At 37.6% G+C, this 22,382-nt stretch overlaps 1 protein-coding gene across 1 annotated transcript in view; it reads left to right on the top strand.

Annotated features, from left to right (window-relative positions):
* The first annotated feature begins 3,196 nt into the window (after positions 1-3,196).
* The window catches only part of SYN2 (synapsin II), a 104,838-nt gene continuing 85,652 nt past the window's right edge, over positions 3,197-22,382 (top strand). The window contains exon 1 of the mRNA XM_039342243.1: positions 3,197-4,314. Within this exon, the coding sequence (XP_039198177.1) occupies positions 3,926-4,314 (389 nt within the window). The 5' untranslated portion in view covers positions 3,197-3,925. The remainder of the gene's footprint in view (positions 4,315-22,382) is intronic.

Here is a 22,382-nt window from a genome sequence, read left to right as displayed (position 1 = left end):
TAAAATCTTTGCTTTCCATTCTTTTGGGGAGACAAAGCTATGTGGACAACCAATTCTGTTCCAGTCTTCTCATTATATGTGCTATTGATAGATTTGCCAATTTTGTACAATGCAGCACAATGGACAGCATAATGTTATATTAAAATAAGAAATTAATTTAGCCATCCAGGAAATGATTATATGTTACTCTATTAAAACAAAATGAATATGAAACAAAATAATATTGTAATTACTGTGCAGAAAAAAATTACTAGAAAATATATTCTTAAATATATTAGTGCTTGTCTGTTTGGAAATTGTTATGATCAGGCAAAACATTTAAACCTTACTTTTTGAAATAGGTGGTTTAAAAACCAAATATTTCAGGATTGCAATAACAACAATCCAAACTGAAAATACCTTCCAAAGATAAAATGATAACTTAATAGGAGAGTTTTTGTTTTTAATTACAATGTGGAATAAGAAAGTTCTACATACTGTCTGAATCAAGTACATAATGAATACTGACAGCTGTTGTAGTCTAGTAATTAAACTATAATGTTACCATTAAGTAATCATTTGACTATGTAGCTTACTTGAGCCTATCATTATTTTCCATTTTCTGCTACCTTACGTCATAATTGATAAAATATTTATTTCTGTTGCTCCTTTAATTGAAAAAATGTGAACTAAAATTAGTAGCAACTGTAACACTAGTAGTGGAATGGTAGAGAGACAAGAAGAAGTATATTTTTGTTGCATTTATATACATAAGGTTCCCATTGAAAACCTTTGTATAAACAGATTGTCAGGCCTGAGGAAATGGATTCCCTTAGTCATCTTCAGTCTTTGAGTCTACTCTATTTTTCTTCTCTGAACTCTTCTATTGGAGAAAACAGGAGAATGCTTCACAAGCACCAAGGTTTATTTAAAGAATCAAACATGAAACTATGGATGACAATTTTACACCATGCTTTGAGCTGTACAATATTGATGACTGAGATGCATAGTAAAACTCTCCATTTCACTGTGCTGCATGATTCAGTTAACCAAATTATCCTAGGGTGATAGCATTCAGCCCAGCATAGTTTAGTCATTGGGGATGGATAAAGAAGGCTTGCACAGTAAAAGTCTGCAGCAATTCTTCATCCCCAGGTTCAGATTTATTCATTGGATCTGGTGTTAATAAGTTATCAACTTGGATTAAATTGCAGCAAATATAGATTATCATACAAAACCTGAGATTGCTTGATCACAACCGGCTGTCTGAATGAATTTACAAATGCGTTTAGCATATGGTGCCTACTTAAAAATTCCTCCTTTAGTTGTTTTAATCACATGCAGAACTAGATGTTTATAGAGTTGGCAGCTATTGCATCATGACCAAAATCAACTGATTTCGATGACTAACATACCACTTTATAAGAAGCATACTGACACTGTTTAGCATTCACAGCAAAAGTAAATTGACTGGGGCTTACAAAGAATGTTTAAGTTGTGGACATTATAAAATGGTATTTAAAATAGCACAGCTATTTATATTTATTTTAATTAATAGTATTTATAAACTTCACTTTAAGGCTATGAAGGTAATTTTCAATAGTATAACTATAAATAAGCTTATAACCATACCATACAAAAATTAATATAAATATATAATAAACACAGGTGCAGTAATAAGCAAAATAAACTCTGGTAATATTTGGTAATGCTGTAGATCTCAAAGAAATTCCAGATAGAAATCAGTTTTCCTGCAGCTGTCCTCTTCACAGAAAGAAGTATAAGACAATAAGGACAAGAACATTTGAAAACACTGTATTGGGTAAAACTGCTTAAAAACTCCATTTTTTTTTCAAACAGATTTGTTGATCATCATCATACTGTTGTAGCAGCAAAATGTTTGGTCATCTTGACCAGCTGGGTCAAAGTGACAGGTAAATTTGCCACAGGTAAATATCTCTCCCCCCTCCCCCCATGATGCTTGGCTGCAAATTATATATTCCAACTTTAGTCTTGGCCCATCGAGTTCTTCTTTTGCCAAGTTCAATTTCAAGCAGAAATGTATTCAGGTGATAATGGAATTCTGGAAGTCTATGCCAAGAATTTAATAACAGGTAATAGAAAAATACCAAAAAAGGGCACAGTGCATTGAACCGTCCTTTATATTATTTTTTAACAGAAGATGTTCTAAAAGCTCTTGGCATTTCATTTTTAAGAGATAAGTGAATCTGAATCTAACAGAGCTAAATTCTTATTCAAAAGGCTGATACTTTTGCACTGTCCTCCCCAAATTAGACATAAATATATTGAAAAATGTAATATATTGTGTTGGTCCTGGAGAACATCTTATAGTGAACAGGAAGTTTATGTTGTATTTAAGGAGGGTCAGTTATTTCAATGATGTTTTCTCTACTTAACAAGTAAAGGTTTGTTCAAAAGGCTGAAAAATATGATTTTTTGTGTAATCATCATTTGGGTCATCTGCACAACTGGAACTGGAGGATGTCAGGGTGTGTGGCTCTTTACCTAAGGAAAAACTACTTTTAACTGTGCTTAGCATATCCCCCATATTCTAATTGTATTTGTGCCTATTTTAAGAATACTTATACCATGTCAAAATGACATGATAAAGTCTGGCTATTGTATCTACCAACCCAGAAAATATGTTTTTGTTTTGGTGACAGTTATTGATAGTCTTCAGCAGCTCACAATGAGGGTTTATTATTTCTGACACCTTCAACGACCTTTTACTGGTAATTGTGGGTGCTGGAAATAGGCAATAGACAATGATTAATATCAGAGATACTGTGTGGTGCAGGTGTAGAAGAGAGATTCAGTGAATAAGCATCATTTTCTTTTATTTGCACCCTCTTGAATATATCTGCTAGAAGTGTAATGTGCTGATTGAAGTGAGAATTTTCCCTCATACCTGAATTCAGAAATGTTTTGATCTCCATGCCAAATATTCAGTTTGAAGTTTTAGGGTATAGTCTGAGAAATTATGTCATATAAAAATTAAAACATGGAAAGAGGAACCGTCCTTCCATCAGGGTGGCCAGGATACAGCTGGTAGGGACTAAGAAGGACCTTCTCCACCACAGCTTCCTAATGTGACTTGCCCTTATGAGCATTGGTGATACCTACAGTGTCACCTATGTTTGTTATCTGTTAAAATATCTTTCACGCTGAGATCCCCAGACACTGATTTGTTTATTAAATGTTTAACATTTTGTAGCTGTTGTTTTTATAATGTCCAAGCCGGTTCCAGGTGATAGGCTTAAAACAAGTTCAGAGTAATCCTTTGTGTAGCTGCTGCCTTTCAGACATGAAAGAAAAACTTGGATCTCTGAGGACCTGCGTGAAGCTGCCTTTGCGTGACAGTGCCGGGCCACAGGTACCATGACGATCTCGCGTTCCCATGACAGCTACCCTCTTTTGCACGGTTGACCCTGGCCCGTGGAGACCTCGCTGCCCGTGGCATCTCCAGACTAAACGCGCACGGTGGAAAAACAGGGCTGTTTTTGCGCGCGGGGAGGATGCCGGAAGCGCTGAAGCTTTCCCGCTGAGATGGGTGACGGCGGCTGACCGTGGGCTTCTCAGAGGACCCCCCCCCCGTCGAGTTCGGGGCGGGCCATAAGGGCGCGGTTTGGCGCCGCTTCCCTCCGCCCGTGCGCCTTCAGAGCAGAGCTAGGCAAGGAAGGCGAGGCAAGGCGGCAACGGCTTAGGCGGCTGCCACCTAGAGACGGGAGGGTGGGACAAGCGGGGAAGCGGCGGCATTGGCAGCAGCCGCGGCAGCTCCCGCACGTAGCAGCGGCAGCGCTCCTGCTCCCTCCTTCTCCGGCACCCAGCAAGGCGTCGGGCAAAGCGGGAAACCCGCCAGCCAGCCCTCCTTTCTGCTCCTTTCACCTCTCGTCGTCGGCCAGTTCTCTCTCCGCTCGGCGGCCAAATGATGAACTTTCTGCGGCGCAGGCTCTCGGACAGCAGCTTCATCGCCAACCTGCCCAATGGGTACATGACGGACCTGCAGCGGCCGGAGCCCCAGCAGCCTCCCCCTCCGGCGGTTCCGCCTGCCCCTTCGGCAGCCTCTTCGTCCTCTTCCCCAGCCTCGGACCGGAGGCAGCCGCAGCCAGCGGCGCCTCCGTCTCAGCCTTCTCAGCCGCCACCGCCACAGCAGCAGCAGCAGCAGTCGGTGGGCAGCAGCTTCTTCAGCTCCCTCTCCAACGCCGTGAAGCAGACGGCAGCTTCGGCGGGCTTGGTGGATGCCTCCTCGTCTTCCTCAGCCGCGGCCAGAAAGTTCAAGCTACTCCTGGTCATCGACGAGCCTCAAACGGACTGGTAAGGCGCCCCGGTCCCTCTATCTGCTGGGACCGATACAGAGGCGGGGAAGGTATGTCCTGACCGTCCAGGAGGAACCTGGCCGTGGCAGTGCGAAGAGACAGGGAATGTGTCCACCCAGGGGTGAGAAAGGGACCCTGCATTGAGCCCATTGGGCTGCAGCGAGGCCTGAGGCTGGCTTGCCAAGGTGGAAGGACAGCAATGATGTAGGGTAAAGGGGGGGGGGCGCTTCTGGCCTGCTGGGGCTGGGGCCACTTGCAACTTATCTCCTTCCTGAAAAGGACTGCCACAGGAAGGGGCAGAAAGAGGAGTCAAACCTATCTCAGGATGGTCACATGGCATTGTTACACATGTGCATGTCTGGCAAAGGAGTATGTGCAGTAGGAAGTTGTTGTTTCCAGGTTTGGTACACTTGAGGAATGTTTCATGCAATCAAAGACCTTGAGTTGCAGATGTCACGCTTTTCTTAACCAGGAAAAGGAATATTCAGTAAATGCTGGAAATTAGGCAATAATTTTGATCTCCATCAAAGGTGAAAACTATGACACAAAGCATGTGAAGTCTCATTTTAGATTTCATGAACTTTGCCTACATATCTTGCATATTTAACATGATTATTCTTATCTGCTTAACAGAAAGCTTTTAATTTTTTTTTTGTGGGGGCGGGGGGTTATCTGTCATATTAAGAACCAGATAGTTTTACATATTTGATCTAGGAAGTATATTATGAATTATTTTGGAATCATTTTAAGAATATATTTAATATATACAAAAATAAAATTTGTAAAATAAATTCATAAGCACTAAAATATGAAAAATGAGCCCTATTGGGCTAAATTGTTTTTTTCTGGACCTCTTGAAAATACACAGTTAAGTAGTCTGAGCATTATTGGTTAAGTTCCTTTATGCAAGCCAAAATATATTTGCATGTATTTTAAGAAGATGTTATATTGTACAGAATTATTTATTTATGAACTATTAGTGAAAGGGCATATTTTGCATAACACTATACATCTATGGTTTTACTGTTTATCAGTCATGTTTATATGTTCCTTTTAGGGCCATTAATCTTGTTTTACAATGATTTTGTTGATAAAGGTGTCACAATAGGATTCTAACAATGCAGCCCTGTACATAATCCTTGGACATAAAGCCTACTGTGTTTGCTGTATGCTTACATGGAAGTATTTGTTAGGAGTAAATACATTTAATCTCATGCAGTATGTCATTAGACAATAACAAAATGGCCATATTGTGTTTGCTGCAACAAGTTAGCAGAGCTGTCCATCTAGATGTTTTTGTGTCAGAGCATGAAAATTAATTAGGTTTTAACAGATATTATACTAGTGTTATGTATTATCATTTTCCGTTTTTAATCTTTTATATATGCATATATGTAGGTGTGTGTGTATGTGTATATATATGTGTGTATATGTGTGTGTATATACACACATATTGAAATTTAGTGAAAAATTCTTAATGATTTGATTACCCTGAGTTTTGTGGTATTATGTGGTAAAGATAGCAAACAAATATAGTAGTACAAATGTATTTTAACTGTTTAATATTTAACTCAAAATAGCAACAAAAAGATAAAAGAAGTGTAGGTTGTAATATTTGATAACTTATGATAAATTCAAGCACAGATTACTTTGTGGTAGTTTTTCAAACCTAGAGTCTTTCAGATGTAATGTGACCCCAAAGCTGGGAATTTGTATGTTGTAGTCATGACATATGTATAAGACTTGGGAAGGTAAGTTTATGATAATTAGTTATGAATGCCTCCATGTTCAAAGGATTTGAATGTTGGATATCATACTCCAGGAACAAATAATTTGAGGTGATGAACATGTTCATAATTTGCTTAAGAATTTTCAAAGATATTTGGTACCTGATGTGAAAACACAATAACTTAGAACTGCTTGATCTGATCCAGTAACATGTAGTACAGTCTAAACCAAAATAACAACTGTCAAATATTTCCTCAAATTCCATATTTATTTGGCTTTTAGGAGCTGCATAATATACACTTTTTTCCCCCTATTGGTTTAATGATACCTATGACCCTTGGGAATTTTCCTTTATTTCTTACAACAGATTATCCATTTATGTAGCATACAAATTAATGCATTGTTCTTCGGTTTTCCAAATATGGTAAATTTGGTTTCAAAAGTTCCAGTCAACATGAAATTTGTGAAATGTCTCTGTTTATTAACTGATAAAGTAACAAAGTTAATATGGAAAACAGCTGTTATTTTTTCTGTGCAGACTCTCTTGTATAAAACCAGAAGAGAAGATAACTCTGCAGAAGATTTGCTATCATTAACAGAGAACTGAAATTATCTATTATGAGATATATTTACTTCTACAGGAAACACACATTTATATTTAACATAATAATTATGATATCAATATGTATGACATAGAATTAATCTAGTAGATGTGTACAACTATGGTAAGGTGATTATAGTAGCTCGCAGAGTATTTAGCAGATTCTGTGGTATGGCATTAGCAACAAATAATGTATTTTTTGCAAAGTATTCTTTTAATTTGAATTTCAACATAGACCTACAATTTTTTAAATGTTTCTTAATACTGTAGTTATAATTTTCTTTGTTTAGCCAAATTTCCAACTATTTTCCAGTAAACAAACTGTATGCATCTATCTATCTATCTATCTATCTATCTATCTATCTATCTATCTATCTATCTCTGTGAACTGAGACTTCCTTGTTTATAAGTCAACATACAAATCTTAGCTTGCAACAAATTTGACCAGTCTGCTGGACTTTGATAGAGGGGAATAGATTGCTCCATTCATCGTCTGCAGCAAGAATGTAGGAACATGTTTCCCTTCTTTAGTATCTGGATTTCATCCCAGTTGCCAACGTCTTACTTACCTAAATCAGATTCCATGTTCTTGCCTGTCTTTAATTTCTTGCTATCTGTGGTTACTGTATTGTGTTTTCCTTAAATACTATACAACATTTGCTGTAGTTTAAGAAAATGAAAGGATAAAATCAAATATCAGTAGCAATTATAAGGCATTAAAAATAATCAATTCAATGCAATACTACACTCAGTTTCCAAGTAAGAGTTCAAAAATAAATGAAGCTTGAAATAATTCTCAAAAATTTTAGTCTTCTAAATAGCAGAATATATATTAAGAATTTTGGGAAATGCTGTTCTCTCTTTTTATAAATCATATACGTCTTTGCAACTTTCTTAAAAGAACTTTCATACAAAGAAGGGGGGAATCAAACATGCACTGTGCATACATTTCTAGATACAGTATTATTTCTTGAGAAGGAAGAATATTTTATATAGCAATGGGCCAGTGCAAATTTTGGTTTAAGGCCAGGGACAGCACAATCTAGTGCACATAATTTTTCATTTAGAGTTTAGTTTCATTCAGTTTAGAGATCTTCCATGAATAATAGCATTAATGCTTTCTGATTCTGTGTATCTTTAAAGTGTGTACTCAGGTAAAAAGGTATAAGTACTGTTATAAAGTCAAAATAATGCTATAACAAATTCAACATAAACTGATTGTGTTGCTTTAAGAATTACAGATTAAGTATTTTGATGTCTATGGATCTGATAATCTTTTTCTATGGCTATGTGCTGTTTTGTTTCTGTTCTCGCAACCATTTTATAGAAATGGAAAACTCTTCTGCAATTGCTGCAGCATTTCTATAGGAATGGCATCAATACCATACCTTGCATTATGGAAAGCAAGCCACCATGTATCCACTGGTATATGATGTTCTTTGGATATGTGCAAGTAGGGCTCTTCCTGAAAATGTTTTATTTGTCTGAAGAGGAAAAATAAAAAGTCAGGGACCTGAACAACAGCCAAAGTCAATTCTTCAAAGAGAACACCTCCATTCCCAAATCTATTGCCCAGTGAACTACAAAAGCAATAAGAAAATTCAATGGTCATTCATGTTAAGTGTATTTATGAAAGCATCACATAAAAACATATAAAAAATTCTATGTCTGTTTCCATGGCTACTTGCATTATTATAACCAACACATGACATTTGACAAATGTATGTGCTTATTATTTTAAGTCTGTAAATAGTACTTTGTAGGGGTCTTTTTACCTTCTTTGAATTTTTTATTTTATAATGTATAAAGCAATTGCTTATATTCATATAATCTGTTGGGAATGACTGCTATAAAAGATCTGCTTAACTGACAGACTGAATAGATGCAGAAAAAAGCAGGGATATGCTTTTCTATATGCTATGTAATTGCTATTCCACTACTACCATGGAATGCTATCTATAGAGAATTATCTCTTTTTGGTACGTCATAATTCTGAACATTTCAGTGGCTGCTTTTGATCCCTGCCCATTTATTGAACAAATATTTATAACAGTATCCTTGGGCTCAAACCTATTCTCTCACTGGCAGTGCTAAATAAGGTAAATGAGTGTCAATAAGGTACATGAAATATGTTTTGGAAATTTGCCACAAGTTTATTGGTTCCAGCTAACACCTTTTGGTGCAGCATTGAGCTTAGACTCAGACTCTCTGCTTTGCTTGCTACGCTTTTGGCTGCAAGGCCCAATCCCAGCTGGCACCTGGGAGCCGCTAGAAATAGCAAGTGAGCATGTTCTATGTAGACAAATTATAGGTTTACCTACCTACCAACCTACCTACATCATCTGATAGCAGCCTAACAATTAATCCAAACTGGTTTGGTCCATGAAGTCATCTCTGACCTTGGCTCTTTACCAGGGACCTCTGTTCCAATATCATATTATTTTCTGCCAATCTTCTCTTATTGTGGATCCAGTCCAAGCCAAAACACCAACTCTGATCTTCAAGCTATGGTGAAAATTATTTATAAATTTCGTATGTTAATTAAAAATAAATAAATGAGGACAAACCATGCTGATTCAGCAAAACAGGCCAAACTAGGTTAACTATCCTTTAATTAAACTGAATGTGGACAAAGTCCATCAGATTTGGTATTGTCCAGGCTCTACCTCACTCCTGGCCTTTTTTGCAGCATGAAAAACTAGAGTTTATTTGCCTTCATCTGTGGCCACTGTGACTACACTGGGTAAACGTTGACCATCTTGCAAGTCAGATATGGGTGATTGTTCATCAGTATTACTGAGTATTCCATATATGCAGGTCTTAAAAGCATTTTTGAAATAAAACATGTTATATTCCTGTTAGGGTGATCAAATAATCTGAGTTGGAAGGATTACTGCATATAAAGCTGTTAAGATTAGATATCAAATTACATGTGTTAGTGATGCTAAAGATGGCATTTACTGCATACCTTTCATGACAGAACCTTTTTTTAAAAGATTGATTATCCTAGGTCTGAAACCTATACAGTACATGAAATATAACTTGTTAACCAATTCTACAGAAGAGATTCATTGACATATCTCAGTTATGGGAATCTAGTTCAGAGCCAAGGCTGTTCAGCTATGAGATCTTGACAAAACTCTGCCCTGAAGTATCCTGTTTTATAACATGAGGATCTAGGCCAGGGGTTCTCAAACTTGGCAATTTTAAGACTTGTGGACTTCAACTCCCAGAATTCCTCAGCTGGCTGAGGAATTCTGGGAGTTGAAGTCCACAAGTCTTAAAGTTGCTAAGGTTGAGAACCCCTGATCTAGGCTATCTGAGAAACCAGATCAACCCAAAGGGATTAACTTGCCCTATCCATCCTGGCTGAAGTGGCATGATATGAACCCCCATCAGCCAGGGAATTTCAACTGGTGGGATCTAGAAAAAGAACCTTTTATGCCATGGCCCACACCTTCTGGAACATCTTTCCCCCTGAGGTAAATCTGCCCCCCCTCTTTTGGCTTTCCAAAATGCCTTGTCAAGCTGTGCCAATTAGCTTGATGCTCCAATGGGGATAATTAAATGTCTGTAAGTCATATAGAGTCACCACTAATGAGATGGGCAGCATACAGGTTAAACAAACAAATAAATAATAAAATCCTATCATGGCCCTACAGTAATAAACACTTGGTAAAACTAATCCTGTAGGCGCAGGACATAGATCTTGATAGTTTCCAGTGTCTGAACTCAGATTCTGTTACATATCCCATCAAGTCTGTGAGAACATCTGAGAAGTGCCAGACTCCTGAAAAAAATGCTTGGGACATCCTATAAATTAGGAAATCAGTTGTTCCATCCAGGCAGCCCAGCAGCTCTAGTTCAAACTGAGTAGTGCTAGTCATGCTAGGAAATTGAGCTGCAAAGGATAAAAGCTTTTGCTGTGACTCATTCAAAGACTGAAACAGCATCTGTGACAGCCTGGCTCGGACAGCTTTATTCCATGAAAACAACCTTTGCATGATGACTTGGATAACCTCTATCAAAATTCTGACAATTATTCATATCTAATTCTTTGAGTATTTCCTCAAATACTGAACACTTTGCTGAACTGGACTATTCACTTTTCATAATGGTTTAGTGCTGGATTTTGATAAGGAGTTGTCAGACCATGCCTTTTGTATTGTTGTGTGAGACTTCTTATTCCACACAGGTGATCAGCAGAAGTGGTGGGAAGGGATGATGATAAATCCATCATGTCCTGGCATAATTTGCATATTTGCATCAGACATCAGGACAAGCACTAAGTGACATTTTTTGTCCATTTAGTTTCCTCTTCAGTGGATTTCTTTATGAAGCCAATTGAAATAAAGGCTTAGAGTGGTTTTGTTTGCAGTGATAAGCATTGGAATAGTAGTAGGCATTAGAAGGCCCACATTCATAATAATATGTAAGGTTATGAAACAGCAGTAGTAAGAAACTATAGTAATATTTAATTAGTTATAGTTATAGTTATCTAGGACTTTATCATCCATGGGTAACAGCCAATTGATTTGATTTTGACATTCAGGCTGCAGAAGTCTAATATATTTTTTTAAACAAATCAGTCAAAATACTACCCATAAAACTTAAACCGCTAAAGCCATTTCTCTGAAAAACAATAACAACAAAAGCCAGGAAAGTAGTTTATAACATTTTTACTTTTTACTGTTTTTTAAAAAATATTTTATACTTAGTGCTCTGTAGTTGTGTGTGTATATGTAAAATTTGATAGATGGATGGATGGATGGATGGATGGACGGACGGATGGACGGATGGACGGACGGACGGATGGACGGATGGACGGACGGACGGACAGGCAGGCAGACAGACAGACAGACAGACATGCACACATATATACATACATACACATTCTGACTTGGTCCATAAAACCACAGGATGCAGCTCATTTGTCTTGTTGAATTCCTCTGATGAATACAGCTTCTTCCTGAGTTAAATGTAGGTTTGACAGTTTAGCAAAGAGGGATTTCAGGGTGAAATAAGATGAGACAATTATTTTAAGTATACACAGAAGCATCATATGAAGGATTAATTTAGAGATTAAAATAAAGTTGCCTGTTAATGGCAATATTGAAGACAAATAGAAGAGGTTTTTTTTTAACATGGACTACCAAGTAGAATAACATCTTGGTCATGTATGATTATATTATTCTTCAGTAATTCACAACTACTTTTGTTAGATTCTTTTAAAAATAAGATCTATCAGCAAGGTTATCCATTTTCTTGTTTTTAATATTAGAACAGAATAGAATAGAGTAGAGTAGAATAGAATAGAATAGAATAGAATAGAATAGAATAGAATAGAATAGAATAGAATAGAATAGAATAGAGCTGGAAGGGACCTTGGAGGTCTTCTAGTCCAGCCCCCTGCTCAAGCAAGAGAACCTATATCATTTCAGACAAATGACTGTCTATCTCTTCTTAAAAACCTCCAGTGATGTAACGCCCACGATTTCTGAAGGCAAGTTGTTCCACTGGTTAATTGTCCTTACTGTTAGGAAGTTTCTCCTTAATTCCAGGTTGCTTCTCTCTCTGGTCAGTTTCCAACCATTGTTTCTTGTCCTGTCCTCTGGTGCTTTGGAGAATATTGTAACCCCTTCTTGTGGCAGCCCCTCAAATTAGAGCAGCTGGAGTTCCTACTTTCTATTGGAACAAATAAACAGAAAAAGAAAACAAAATATACTACAGTTATTTGGATAAGAAATCTGTGCATGTTTTTAATTCAGAGTATGGTATTTTATAATTTACTAGAAATTTTACTAGTACTTTATAATTGTTCAAAATATCCTAATATATAAATGTACCTTATAGAGCACATCTATTATTTAGGAACATCAAACCAGACTGATAAGCTGAGCAAGTAGAGCCATTTAATTCTTAGAATTTCATCTTGTTCACCACCAGAAAACCTCTACCAGATTTTGGGACAGGTGGATAGACTGGGAAAATATTGGTGTACTTTACAATTTGCTACTCAGAACCCTTAACTGATCTGGGGAAAGTCTTGAGGATTATTACAGTTGGTTGCACAGTCAGCCAGATGATTAGATTGAATTTGGCATTTTTATCCAACTACCGAGTCCTTCCAAAAGACCTGCAATTATTGATGTTGATATTGTTGCTTGATGGTTTAGTGTTATTGTTTCAAGATGTAAGATGTTCTGAGTAAAACTGCCTTTAGCCATTGACTGATGGTAAGTTCTGACAGTATTCAAGTGGTGTATTTTTATTATAGTTGGTCACAATCAAGTAAATGTTTAGAGTGGATTTGGCTTTTTTTATCCACTTATTGAATCTTTCCTAAGAACTTGGTTAAAGGTATCATAGAATGTAAGTTATTCCAAGTAAAGCTGCATTTTGCAATTGACTGATGGTGATTTTGTTAATACTGATGATGTTCAAGTGATGCTCCAGTTGTTTGGGGATTGCACCCAAGTACTATTCATACTATCTTTGCTTTCTTTTGCCACAGTTTTTCTACTTCTACTTGCAAGTCTTTGTATTTTGTGATCTGCTCAAGTTCTTTCTCTTGAATTCTGCTGCTCTGGGTACTGCCATGTCATCTATCCAGACGTCTTTGTCTTTCCCGTCAACAATTGTTAAGCTTGAATGTTATGTATCAGGTGCTTATCTATTTTAATTCTAAAATCTCAGAGCCTTTTAGCTTCATTTTCTTTTATTTTGTCTGTTTTGTGGTCCCACCAGTTCTTGCTTGCAGGCAAAAGGCATTTCTTGCATATATTCCAATGCATTTTTGATGTTTTGTCACATCCTTGTTTGTAATCAGTCTGTGCGATCTTCTTGCAGCAGCTAACTAGGTGGTCTACTGTTTATTCACCTGCTTTTCTTATTATTATTTAAATTTGCATGTGCCGTATAAATATACTGGGAAAGACTGGAATGGTATTCCTGACCAGCTGAAACACTCATTCTGAGGCTGTATTAAGCAGGATCAACTTGGTATTTCATTCCTTCAGTGATACTACTGCTCCAACTGCTGTAAGATGAATACAAAGGCATTCTTGGCACTTTTCCTCTCAGTTGAAGAAGGAGGAGGCTTGGATGTTGCAGGGAGGTTAGAAGTAATCTATCAGGATCATAAACCATTTATTGAAAATTTGCTCTTACAGTACCATGGGAGGAAGCCTAGAAACTTAGGGAATCCAGGTCACCTCTATTAATGCATAGTAATTGAATACATTTTCATCAAGGGATTTTAGTATTGATACGGATGATTCTAGTAGCTATTTTTTTGAAGCCATATTGTATAATATATTAAACTATATTAAAAATATTTGTTAACAATTTTAGAGGGGCTTCTTTGTAAAGTTATAATTCATTTTTTTAGGTACATCTATAACTGAAAGTGAAGATATATTATTTAGAACGTAGATTGAGTAGAAAAGCTTTTAGTTATTGAGAGTTTGTTTTGCCTTACACATTTTGGGATTCTAAAGTCTCTTAACAGTTGAACTGTAATCCCGTGGTCCCTTGAAAGCTATCCTAAATCTAACATGATTCCTTGATAGATCTTTCTGTTGGAGAGAGGAATTCATCCCAGGAGGATGAACTTAAGCATTATATTCACTTCCTGCCTTCTTGCCAGCACCTTTCCAGCACCAAAATAAAATGCAATATTGTAAAGCCCTCCCAGAGGAGGGCAGAGGGGATGGTGGAAATAAGTTTTTATTTAAAGCCTTCTGTTATATCTACAAATTGCAGGTGTTGAATGTGTTGGTAATTCTGGTTTTTACTAGTCATTTTGCATGACTAAATTTAGTCTTGCTCATTCCTTGCAATGGAAGTGAAATGTATACACATGCACACCGAGTATCCAAGAAGGATAGAATAGAATAGAATAGAATAGAATAGAATAGAATAGAATAGAATAGAGCTGGAAGGGACCTTGGAGGTCTTCTAGTCCAGCCCCCTGCTCAAGCAGGAGGACCCATACCATCTCAGACATGTGACTGTCTAGCCTCCTTTTAAAAACCTCCAGTGATGGAGCGCCCACGATTTCTGAAGGCAAGTTGTTCCACTGGTTAATTGTCCTCACTGTCAGTAAGTTTCTCCTTAATTCCAGGTAGCTTCTCTCTTTGGTCAGTTTCCAACCATTGTTTCTTGTTCCGCCTTCTCGTGCTTTGGAGAATAATTTGACCCCCCTCTTCTTTGTGGCAGACCCTCAAATACTGGAATACTGCTATCATGTCACCCCTATTTCTTCTTTTCTTTAGACTAGCCAAATCCAATTCCTGCAGCCATTCTTCATATGTTTTAGTCTCCAGGCCTTTGATCATCTTAGTTGCTGTTCTTTGAATTTTTACCAAGTCTCAACATCTTTTTTGTAGTATGATGACCAAAATTGGTTGCAGTATTCCAGGTGTGGTCTTACTAGGTTTTTATAAAACGATACTAATAAGGAACAAGATAAGTAGATGAAAAAGGTGATGCTTTATCCTTCTGCTCAGAGGTATATGTTTGGAAAACAATTTCCAAGAGATAGACACCTGTGCTTTCAGACATCTTCAGACATCTTGATAAGAGGACAGCCCAAAATGAGTTCAACCATAAGTAAAGATTATGGTTTATCGGCCAATTACCTTGCTAGAACCTGGATTCAGTCAGTGAAAGAAGGAATCTCCCATTGGCCCCAAAATGTTCACAGGATAAACTTGCTAGAGTTTAGAAGAGAGAAACTAAAGTTTTCCAGGCACAAAAATAAGGTAGGAAGAACATTACAAGGTAAAAAATAAAGCACCAAGTTTCTCATTGTGCAAGGTAGACATGTAAGGAGAAAATCATGACCTTGTGACACATTACTGAATAACATTGTGAAATATTTATAAATGTTCTAAATTCTTGTGGCCTGTCTGAATATCTATAAGGTATTCAGTATTTCAAGAAAACAGCTAATGCTGCAAAGTTTTCTCCATTTTATTAAAAACATTATAGTTTCTTTTGAAAAGTAGAACCTGCGAGGAAAGAAATGCAAAGATAATTAAGTTACTGTTAGACTTTGAAGCAGATTGTAGACGCACAATTTCCAAGACCAAATCAGAAGTATCAATCTGTAGGGGAAAAAAGGTAGATAAGGTGATAGAAAATGGATGATAGAAAATGGGCTGAGAAGTAAGTGCCAGACTGAGTTGCCTTTTGTATTTCACTTAAACCCTCTTCTGAGTAAGATGAGAATAGCATAAGGAGGAATAAACTTATGATAAAAACTGGCAAAGCTTCCCAAATGATGAATATGTTTGATATATGTAGGAGAAGGTCCCATGACAAAATGAATTCTGTCCTGGTTGAATACTTTTGATGGGAATGTGGTAGGCCAAATAGTTCGACACAGGAGAATTTAAAGACATATTTCTCTAATTTATTGTAAAGACTGAAGCCATAAAGTTAATAAAGAATTGTATGAATTTGAACATAAAGTAAGGCGGATAGGATCCTCAGAATAAATCAGCAAATCAATTTAAGTGAACAATTAAGAACTCAAGCAGAAAATCATGAAAACCATAAGGCTCTGAAAGATTAATTTGAATACATTACTATGTATTCAAACTTTTCACAGCAAGAATCTAAGATAGTGATCTCTAAGTACTAGAGACTTAAGGAGTAAGTAATCATGAACTGCACATAGACAGAACCATCCTTTTTGACAAAAATGGGAGTATTGTCCAGGCGACGAGGAAGAACAAAAGAACATATGAAGTTTGTCTTTAAAATCTTAGCAAGAAATTATTTTCAAAAAATTCCTTTAGGCAAGCTAGCTCTGTATTTGACATTGGATAGTGATGAGATAAGATTGAATGTGCACAGAAGCCACAGAATCTCACAGTCTGCATTTCCTCCATCCATTGTCTGTCTTGTCCTGAAGTTCTCTCTTTTCCAATCTGTTATGGACCACTCTGAGAACCTGCCAGACTGTCACCTGCAGTTCAAGAGACAACAAACTGTCATAATTTATGAGTAATACATCTGACTCAGTGCAGCTGTTCACTAATTCTGGTAAGGAGCTGGAGCCTGTCCTTGGGAGAATATTTAATTCTAAATCATGCTGCAACTAAAGAAAGCTGATCAGCAGAGGTTGACAGGAAGGACCAATCACTCCTTAAATTAAGTATAGACAGAAACTCTGCCAATATCACAAAGCACTCCAGCCCTAATCTCCTTATTGGAAACAATTCTCTTGGCTTTGATGGATTTTTTTTTGTTGTTCAACCCTGTCTTGAATTATTTTTTCATCAATCCTTATTTGAAATCTTCAAGCAGTTTGCTGTACTACCAAAATTTATGAGACAAACTCACTAAATTTTCCAATTCTTTCTCTAAATTACTGGCTCTTAGTTTGTCTTGCCTTCTGGTGGATGATTTACATGATACAAAATAAAAGCGCTCAGACTTGAAATTGTCTTATTTTCTTAAGATTTGTATATGTCATAAGCCATAGTTGGCATGGTTTTTCAAGTCCACACTGTCCTGAATAATGGGGGGGAGGGGAGTTGCCAATTTTGTTCTCAATTACTAAGCTAGTTATAAATTTTAAATGAGTTTTATCAGTGGGAAAACATCTGATTCACATTCTACTCGTTGGGTAAGGAGGTGAATACTCAATGTAGCTGCTCCAGTAAAGCCAGGAATGGTATGGGAACCATTGATTGAGATAGATTCTGTCTTTCTTTCAGGTTGTGGAGCAAGGCATTGATGACTTGATAGATGACAAACTATGGTCTATAGCAGACATGTCAAACTCATGACATCACATGATGTCATGTGACGTATCATGATTTTCCCCATTGCTAGCAATGGGGTGGGTGCGGTTTCGGCGTGATGCATCTGGCCCACGGGCCAGCAGTTTGACATGCCTGATCTATAGCCATAGTTTGACCTTTGGGCTCTAGATGGAAGTTTTCTACTACAGTAATGGTAGTTGGAGACAAATCTAATATTAGCCTTCTTATTCTGCTTTAATAAATTATAAGTTATTTCTCAGTTAAAACAGATTTATGTCTAATAAGAGGGATATACTATAACTTCTACTGTATATTAAATATACAACTTCATTTTGATAAATATGTCCAGAACTCAGTATAATACTATAGGTGCAATCTGGCCAATGCAACATGAAAAGATATTAGGATTTCTCTTGATCTTCACATGATTGTCAGTTGCATTTGTTTTTTTTTGTTTGTTTTTTGAGGGAAATTCATCTTACTCTTTACTCAATTGGATACAGTTGTTCAGTTAGCTCTCTCTTGATCGAATGATAGCATAATCCAGCCCATATTTTGCCATCTTCTCTACTAGAGCCTCCTGGAAGAAGTTTCTGAATTGCTTTCCTGAAATCAAGGGTCTTTATATCAATTAAAGTAAACCAATCACTTTATCAGAAAAAAAGATTGGATTGGTTCAGTATGTTGTATCAGTCCATAATTGTATTTTTTCTAAAAGCTCACAAACTAATTGCTTAATCGAGTTTATCCTTAATTTGACTAATTCTGAAAAATGTCTGTTCACCATCATTCTGGAACGTGCACAATTTTATCTTCTTCAGGCTTTTTCTTACCAGAACCAATAAGATTCTAGAATGTTCCTCTTTACCCGTATTTAGGGTTTCAACTTGGGTCAAACTCAGTCCAGTCATGAAATTTCAAAAGTTATGTTGGACCAGACACATACTGCTGTGTAACAAAATAATTTGGAGTGGTCTAATTTTTTTAAATGACTTAGTGTGATATCTGAACCCAATCAATATAGGATGAGAACTGTGTTTATTTCTCTCAGAAGCCTTAGAGAAAAACTTAATAAAATTAAATGGTACCTTGGTATTCATCCTTAATTAGGTTCCAGGAGGCATAATGAGTATTAAAAATGATAAGTACCACACAGATTTTTCCCATAAGAAATAATATAGTGACAATGACAAGTTCTAGCTTGTGTGTTGAGTACAAAACAAAGGATGATCCCAAAGATGCTTTTTCACGAGGCAACTGGAGTTTCTTGTTTTTCTTTGAAGATGTTTCACTTCTCATCCAAGAAGCTTCTTCAGCTCTGAAGATGAGAAGCGAAACGTCTTCAAAGAAAAACAAGAAAGTCCAGTTGCCTCATGGAAAAGCATCTTTGGGATAACTATGACCTGGATGACTGAGAATCTCCATAGACAAACAAACAATGAGTACTAAGACAAAATTTTCACATCAAAATGCATTAACAAATTTGATGAGTTTCAAAGCAGTTGAGTACCAAGGTACCACTGTATAGTAGTAATAGAGATTTGGATGGCACTGCTACATTTCCAGCTCTATCATTTTACTTAGAATGATGTATTATTTAAAATGTTATTTACATTAGAAATATCTTTTAAGTACATCATATAAATCTTGAGTATCTTTAAAAAATACCTTACATCTTAAGAAAGCTAACCACTGTCTGCTCAAAAAAAAACCCTTTTTAAACCCAGAGTTTTATTATTTGCTGACTTGTGTCAGATCGCTTTGGTTAGATTATTATAAATCCTTGAGCTGTACAGATAGAGAACATTTGGATTTGCATTTAGGAGATATTTTTAAAAGGAAACACTAGTTCGTTCATGCTTACAATTTTAAATACTTAGAGACGTACAAATTGTGCATACCTAAACACAAAAGGAACCATTTTGCTACAATCCAATGTCAAAAAGTTTTCTGTAATTTTCTGTGTGAGAAACTATAAAGCAAAGATGGGTCTAAGAAATATAACTGGAAGCATTGATCGGAAAGGAGGGCCAGAGATATTGCTGAATTGTAACCACCCAATATATTTTTTTTGCTTGAGTAGTAAGTAATTTATTCTGCTACATTTATCTAAAAAGATTGCTCTTGGAAATATATACAATATGTATTATTTGTCATTCTGGTGCCTGGTGACACAGTGGTTACAATTCAGTACTGCAGGCAAACTCTGCCCACAGCCTGGAGTTTGATCCTGACGGGCTCAAGGTTGAGTCAGCCTTCCATTCCTTGAGGTCAGTAAAATGAGGACCCAGATTGTAGGGGTTCATATGCTCAGAGAGTGCCGTAAAACACTGTAGAGTGGTATATAGGTCTATTACTATAATAGACTTATATTGCTATAACAGTCTATTGCTATTGCTATAATGCTTTTCCAATATTTAGCTTTAAAATGCTGTGTAGATGGAACATTTGTGTTTCTGTTCTTTTATACTTCTTTTATACTTAAATTAGTTACGCTTGATGATGACCAATATTATGTAAAATAATAATATGCTTTCAGTGGTTAATCACTTTTTATATTTGTCAAAACTGTTCACTTTATGGTTCTTAAATGGGGTATTTGTCTGCATAGTAATAATAAATTTCTACTCCATTAATTTGCATAATAGCTTTTCCTTGCTGAATGCATATGATACTAATGTCAGCCCAGATCCACACATACAAAGGATCAATTAAACTGATTTATTATACAGCCTATACACAAGAATCTTCTCAGCTAATGGTCAGCACCTGCTTAGAGTTAAAGTTATGCACTCAAGGAGAGTTGGACTTAGTTAATCTATGGCTATGTAAGGGACTTTAGGCTGATCTCTATTTTCACCCTGCCCTCAGGTTCTGCCACTCTTCTCCCACAGATAGATCCATTTTCCAGTTGTTCTCTATGCTATACAAAGGATATATTGATTCAAAAAAGCCTATTTGTGGGATAGCTAGTCCACTAACTTTATGCCTTCCTAAAAATGCATAGAGACCGTTTGGTATGCGGGTTGAGAAACAGGGACCTTCAGAGAAGTTGTTTGCGAAGGAGACCTTGACGTTTCAAGACGCCCTGAAGGAAATTATGGCCAAAGAAACTGCCAGAGAGCCGACAAAGCCTTACGGCCCTCCAAGAACACTCCTAGCCCAGAATCAGTCCACCATGAGGACACTGAAACAGTCAAAGACCCCGACATGGACCATGAGATCGATCGGCTGCAGAAGCCACTAGAAAGAGCCCAGCGGCCATTTGATAAGGCAGTTCCCTTCACTCGATGTGTGGGCTGTGAAGGTTGACATAGACGCTCGAAGTGCAGGTTCCACACAGCAATGTGCCGGGCATGTGACAAACAAGGCCACATCACTGCCATCTATAAAGGTCGCCAGAGGGAAATTCCACAAGAAGAGTTCCCCAGGAAAGGTACCGGGGCCCGAGGCAACACAGAGTTGGCTATTGCTCCCGCAGAAGAAGCGTCTTTAGGACAGGTGCCCATTGCCCTCTTAAAGAAAAGCTGAGACTCAAACTCAAGCTTCAAGAAGTTCCATGCCACATGGAACTGGACACTGGGTCAGCCCTATCTATAGTTTCCCAAGGAACTTTTAACCACATTTGCAGTCGCAGTGGCAAACAAGTTAAACTCAAGCCATTGAATCTCCTGCTAACGGATTTCCAAAACTCCCGCATAGCGATTAAAAGAGAAGCTACGCTCAAAGTAAAGAGTTTGAGGGTTCCCTGGATGTCATGGTAGTTGAGGGTCACCGCATAAGCCTCATCGGGCTAGACTGGTTTGATGCCTTGGGCATCCATGTGACTGGCATAAACAGAACACAAGCAGCGGACCTGTCGGCAGTTTGCCAGGAGTTTGCTGATGTTTTCAGCCCTAACTTAGGGAAGTACAAGGGATCTTCAATTATCCTCCACCTTGATCCTACCGTAACCCCAATAAGGATCAAGCCTCAAGCCTTTTGCCCTCGAATCAAAAATCAATGCAGAGCTGGACAAGCTGGTACAACAAGGCGTGTTGCAGCCAGTAGATAACAATTGGTGGGAAACCCCCATAGTTACGCCACTTAAGGCCAACGGTGAGATGCACATATGTGTAGCTTATAAGTGCACTATTAATAGAGCACTACAATAACATTCATATCTGGTGCCTGTAGTCAGCCACATTTTGGCATCACTACAGGGAGGTCGCATATTTGCCAAATTGGATTTGGCTCAAGCCTACCAGCAACTGCTCATGGATGAGGCCATGGCGGAAGCTCAGACCTAGTTACCCACAGGGGAGCTTTCAGGGTAAGGCGCCTACAATTCGGGGTCAGTGTAGCCCCAGGGCTTTTCCAGAGCATGATGGAGTGCATGCTCAAAAATATTCCAGGAGTGTGTCCTTATTTCGATGACATCCTCATAACTGGGGAGTCAGTAGAAATATTGGCAGAATAGCTCAAAACTGTTCTTCAGTGTTTCCGCAAAACAGGGCTGAAACTGAAGAGGGAAAAATGCAAAATAGGGAAATAGGAATTCGAGCGAATTCCTCAGTTTCCACATAGATGCCACAGGCATTCACCCTGCTGAATACAAGCTCAAAGCAATTCAGCAGGCCCCCAGTTCTAAGTCAAGGGGGGAGCTTCAGCCATTTTTAGGACTACTCAATTTTTATCATGCCTTTCTTCCACACAAGGCTGCAGTGACAGAACCATTACACAGGCTCTTGGACTAAAAAGCACAGTGTCAGTGGATTAGCATCCACAAGAAAAGTTTCTCAGCAGTCAAATCATTGCTGTCTTCAAACTCGGTACTGAGTCAGCATTGCTTGTGATGTGTCCCCGCATGGGGTAGGGGCTGTGTTGAGCCATTTAACAGCTGACAGGAGACAAGTTCTCATAGCTCATTATTCTGGGATCTGTCCTCGGCAGAATGCAACTACGCCCAAATAGATAAAG

The sequence above is a fragment of the Crotalus tigris genome, unplaced genomic scaffold (genome assembly GCF_016545835.1).
Source record: "Crotalus tigris isolate CLP2741 ecotype Arizona unplaced genomic scaffold, ASM1654583v1 scf7180000017781.746583, whole genome shotgun sequence".
NCBI classification, from domain to species: domain Eukaryota; kingdom Metazoa; phylum Chordata; class Lepidosauria; order Squamata; family Viperidae; genus Crotalus; species Crotalus tigris.
Note: the sequence above shows the minus strand (reverse complement) of the source record. Positions and strands in the feature narration are given on the sequence as shown.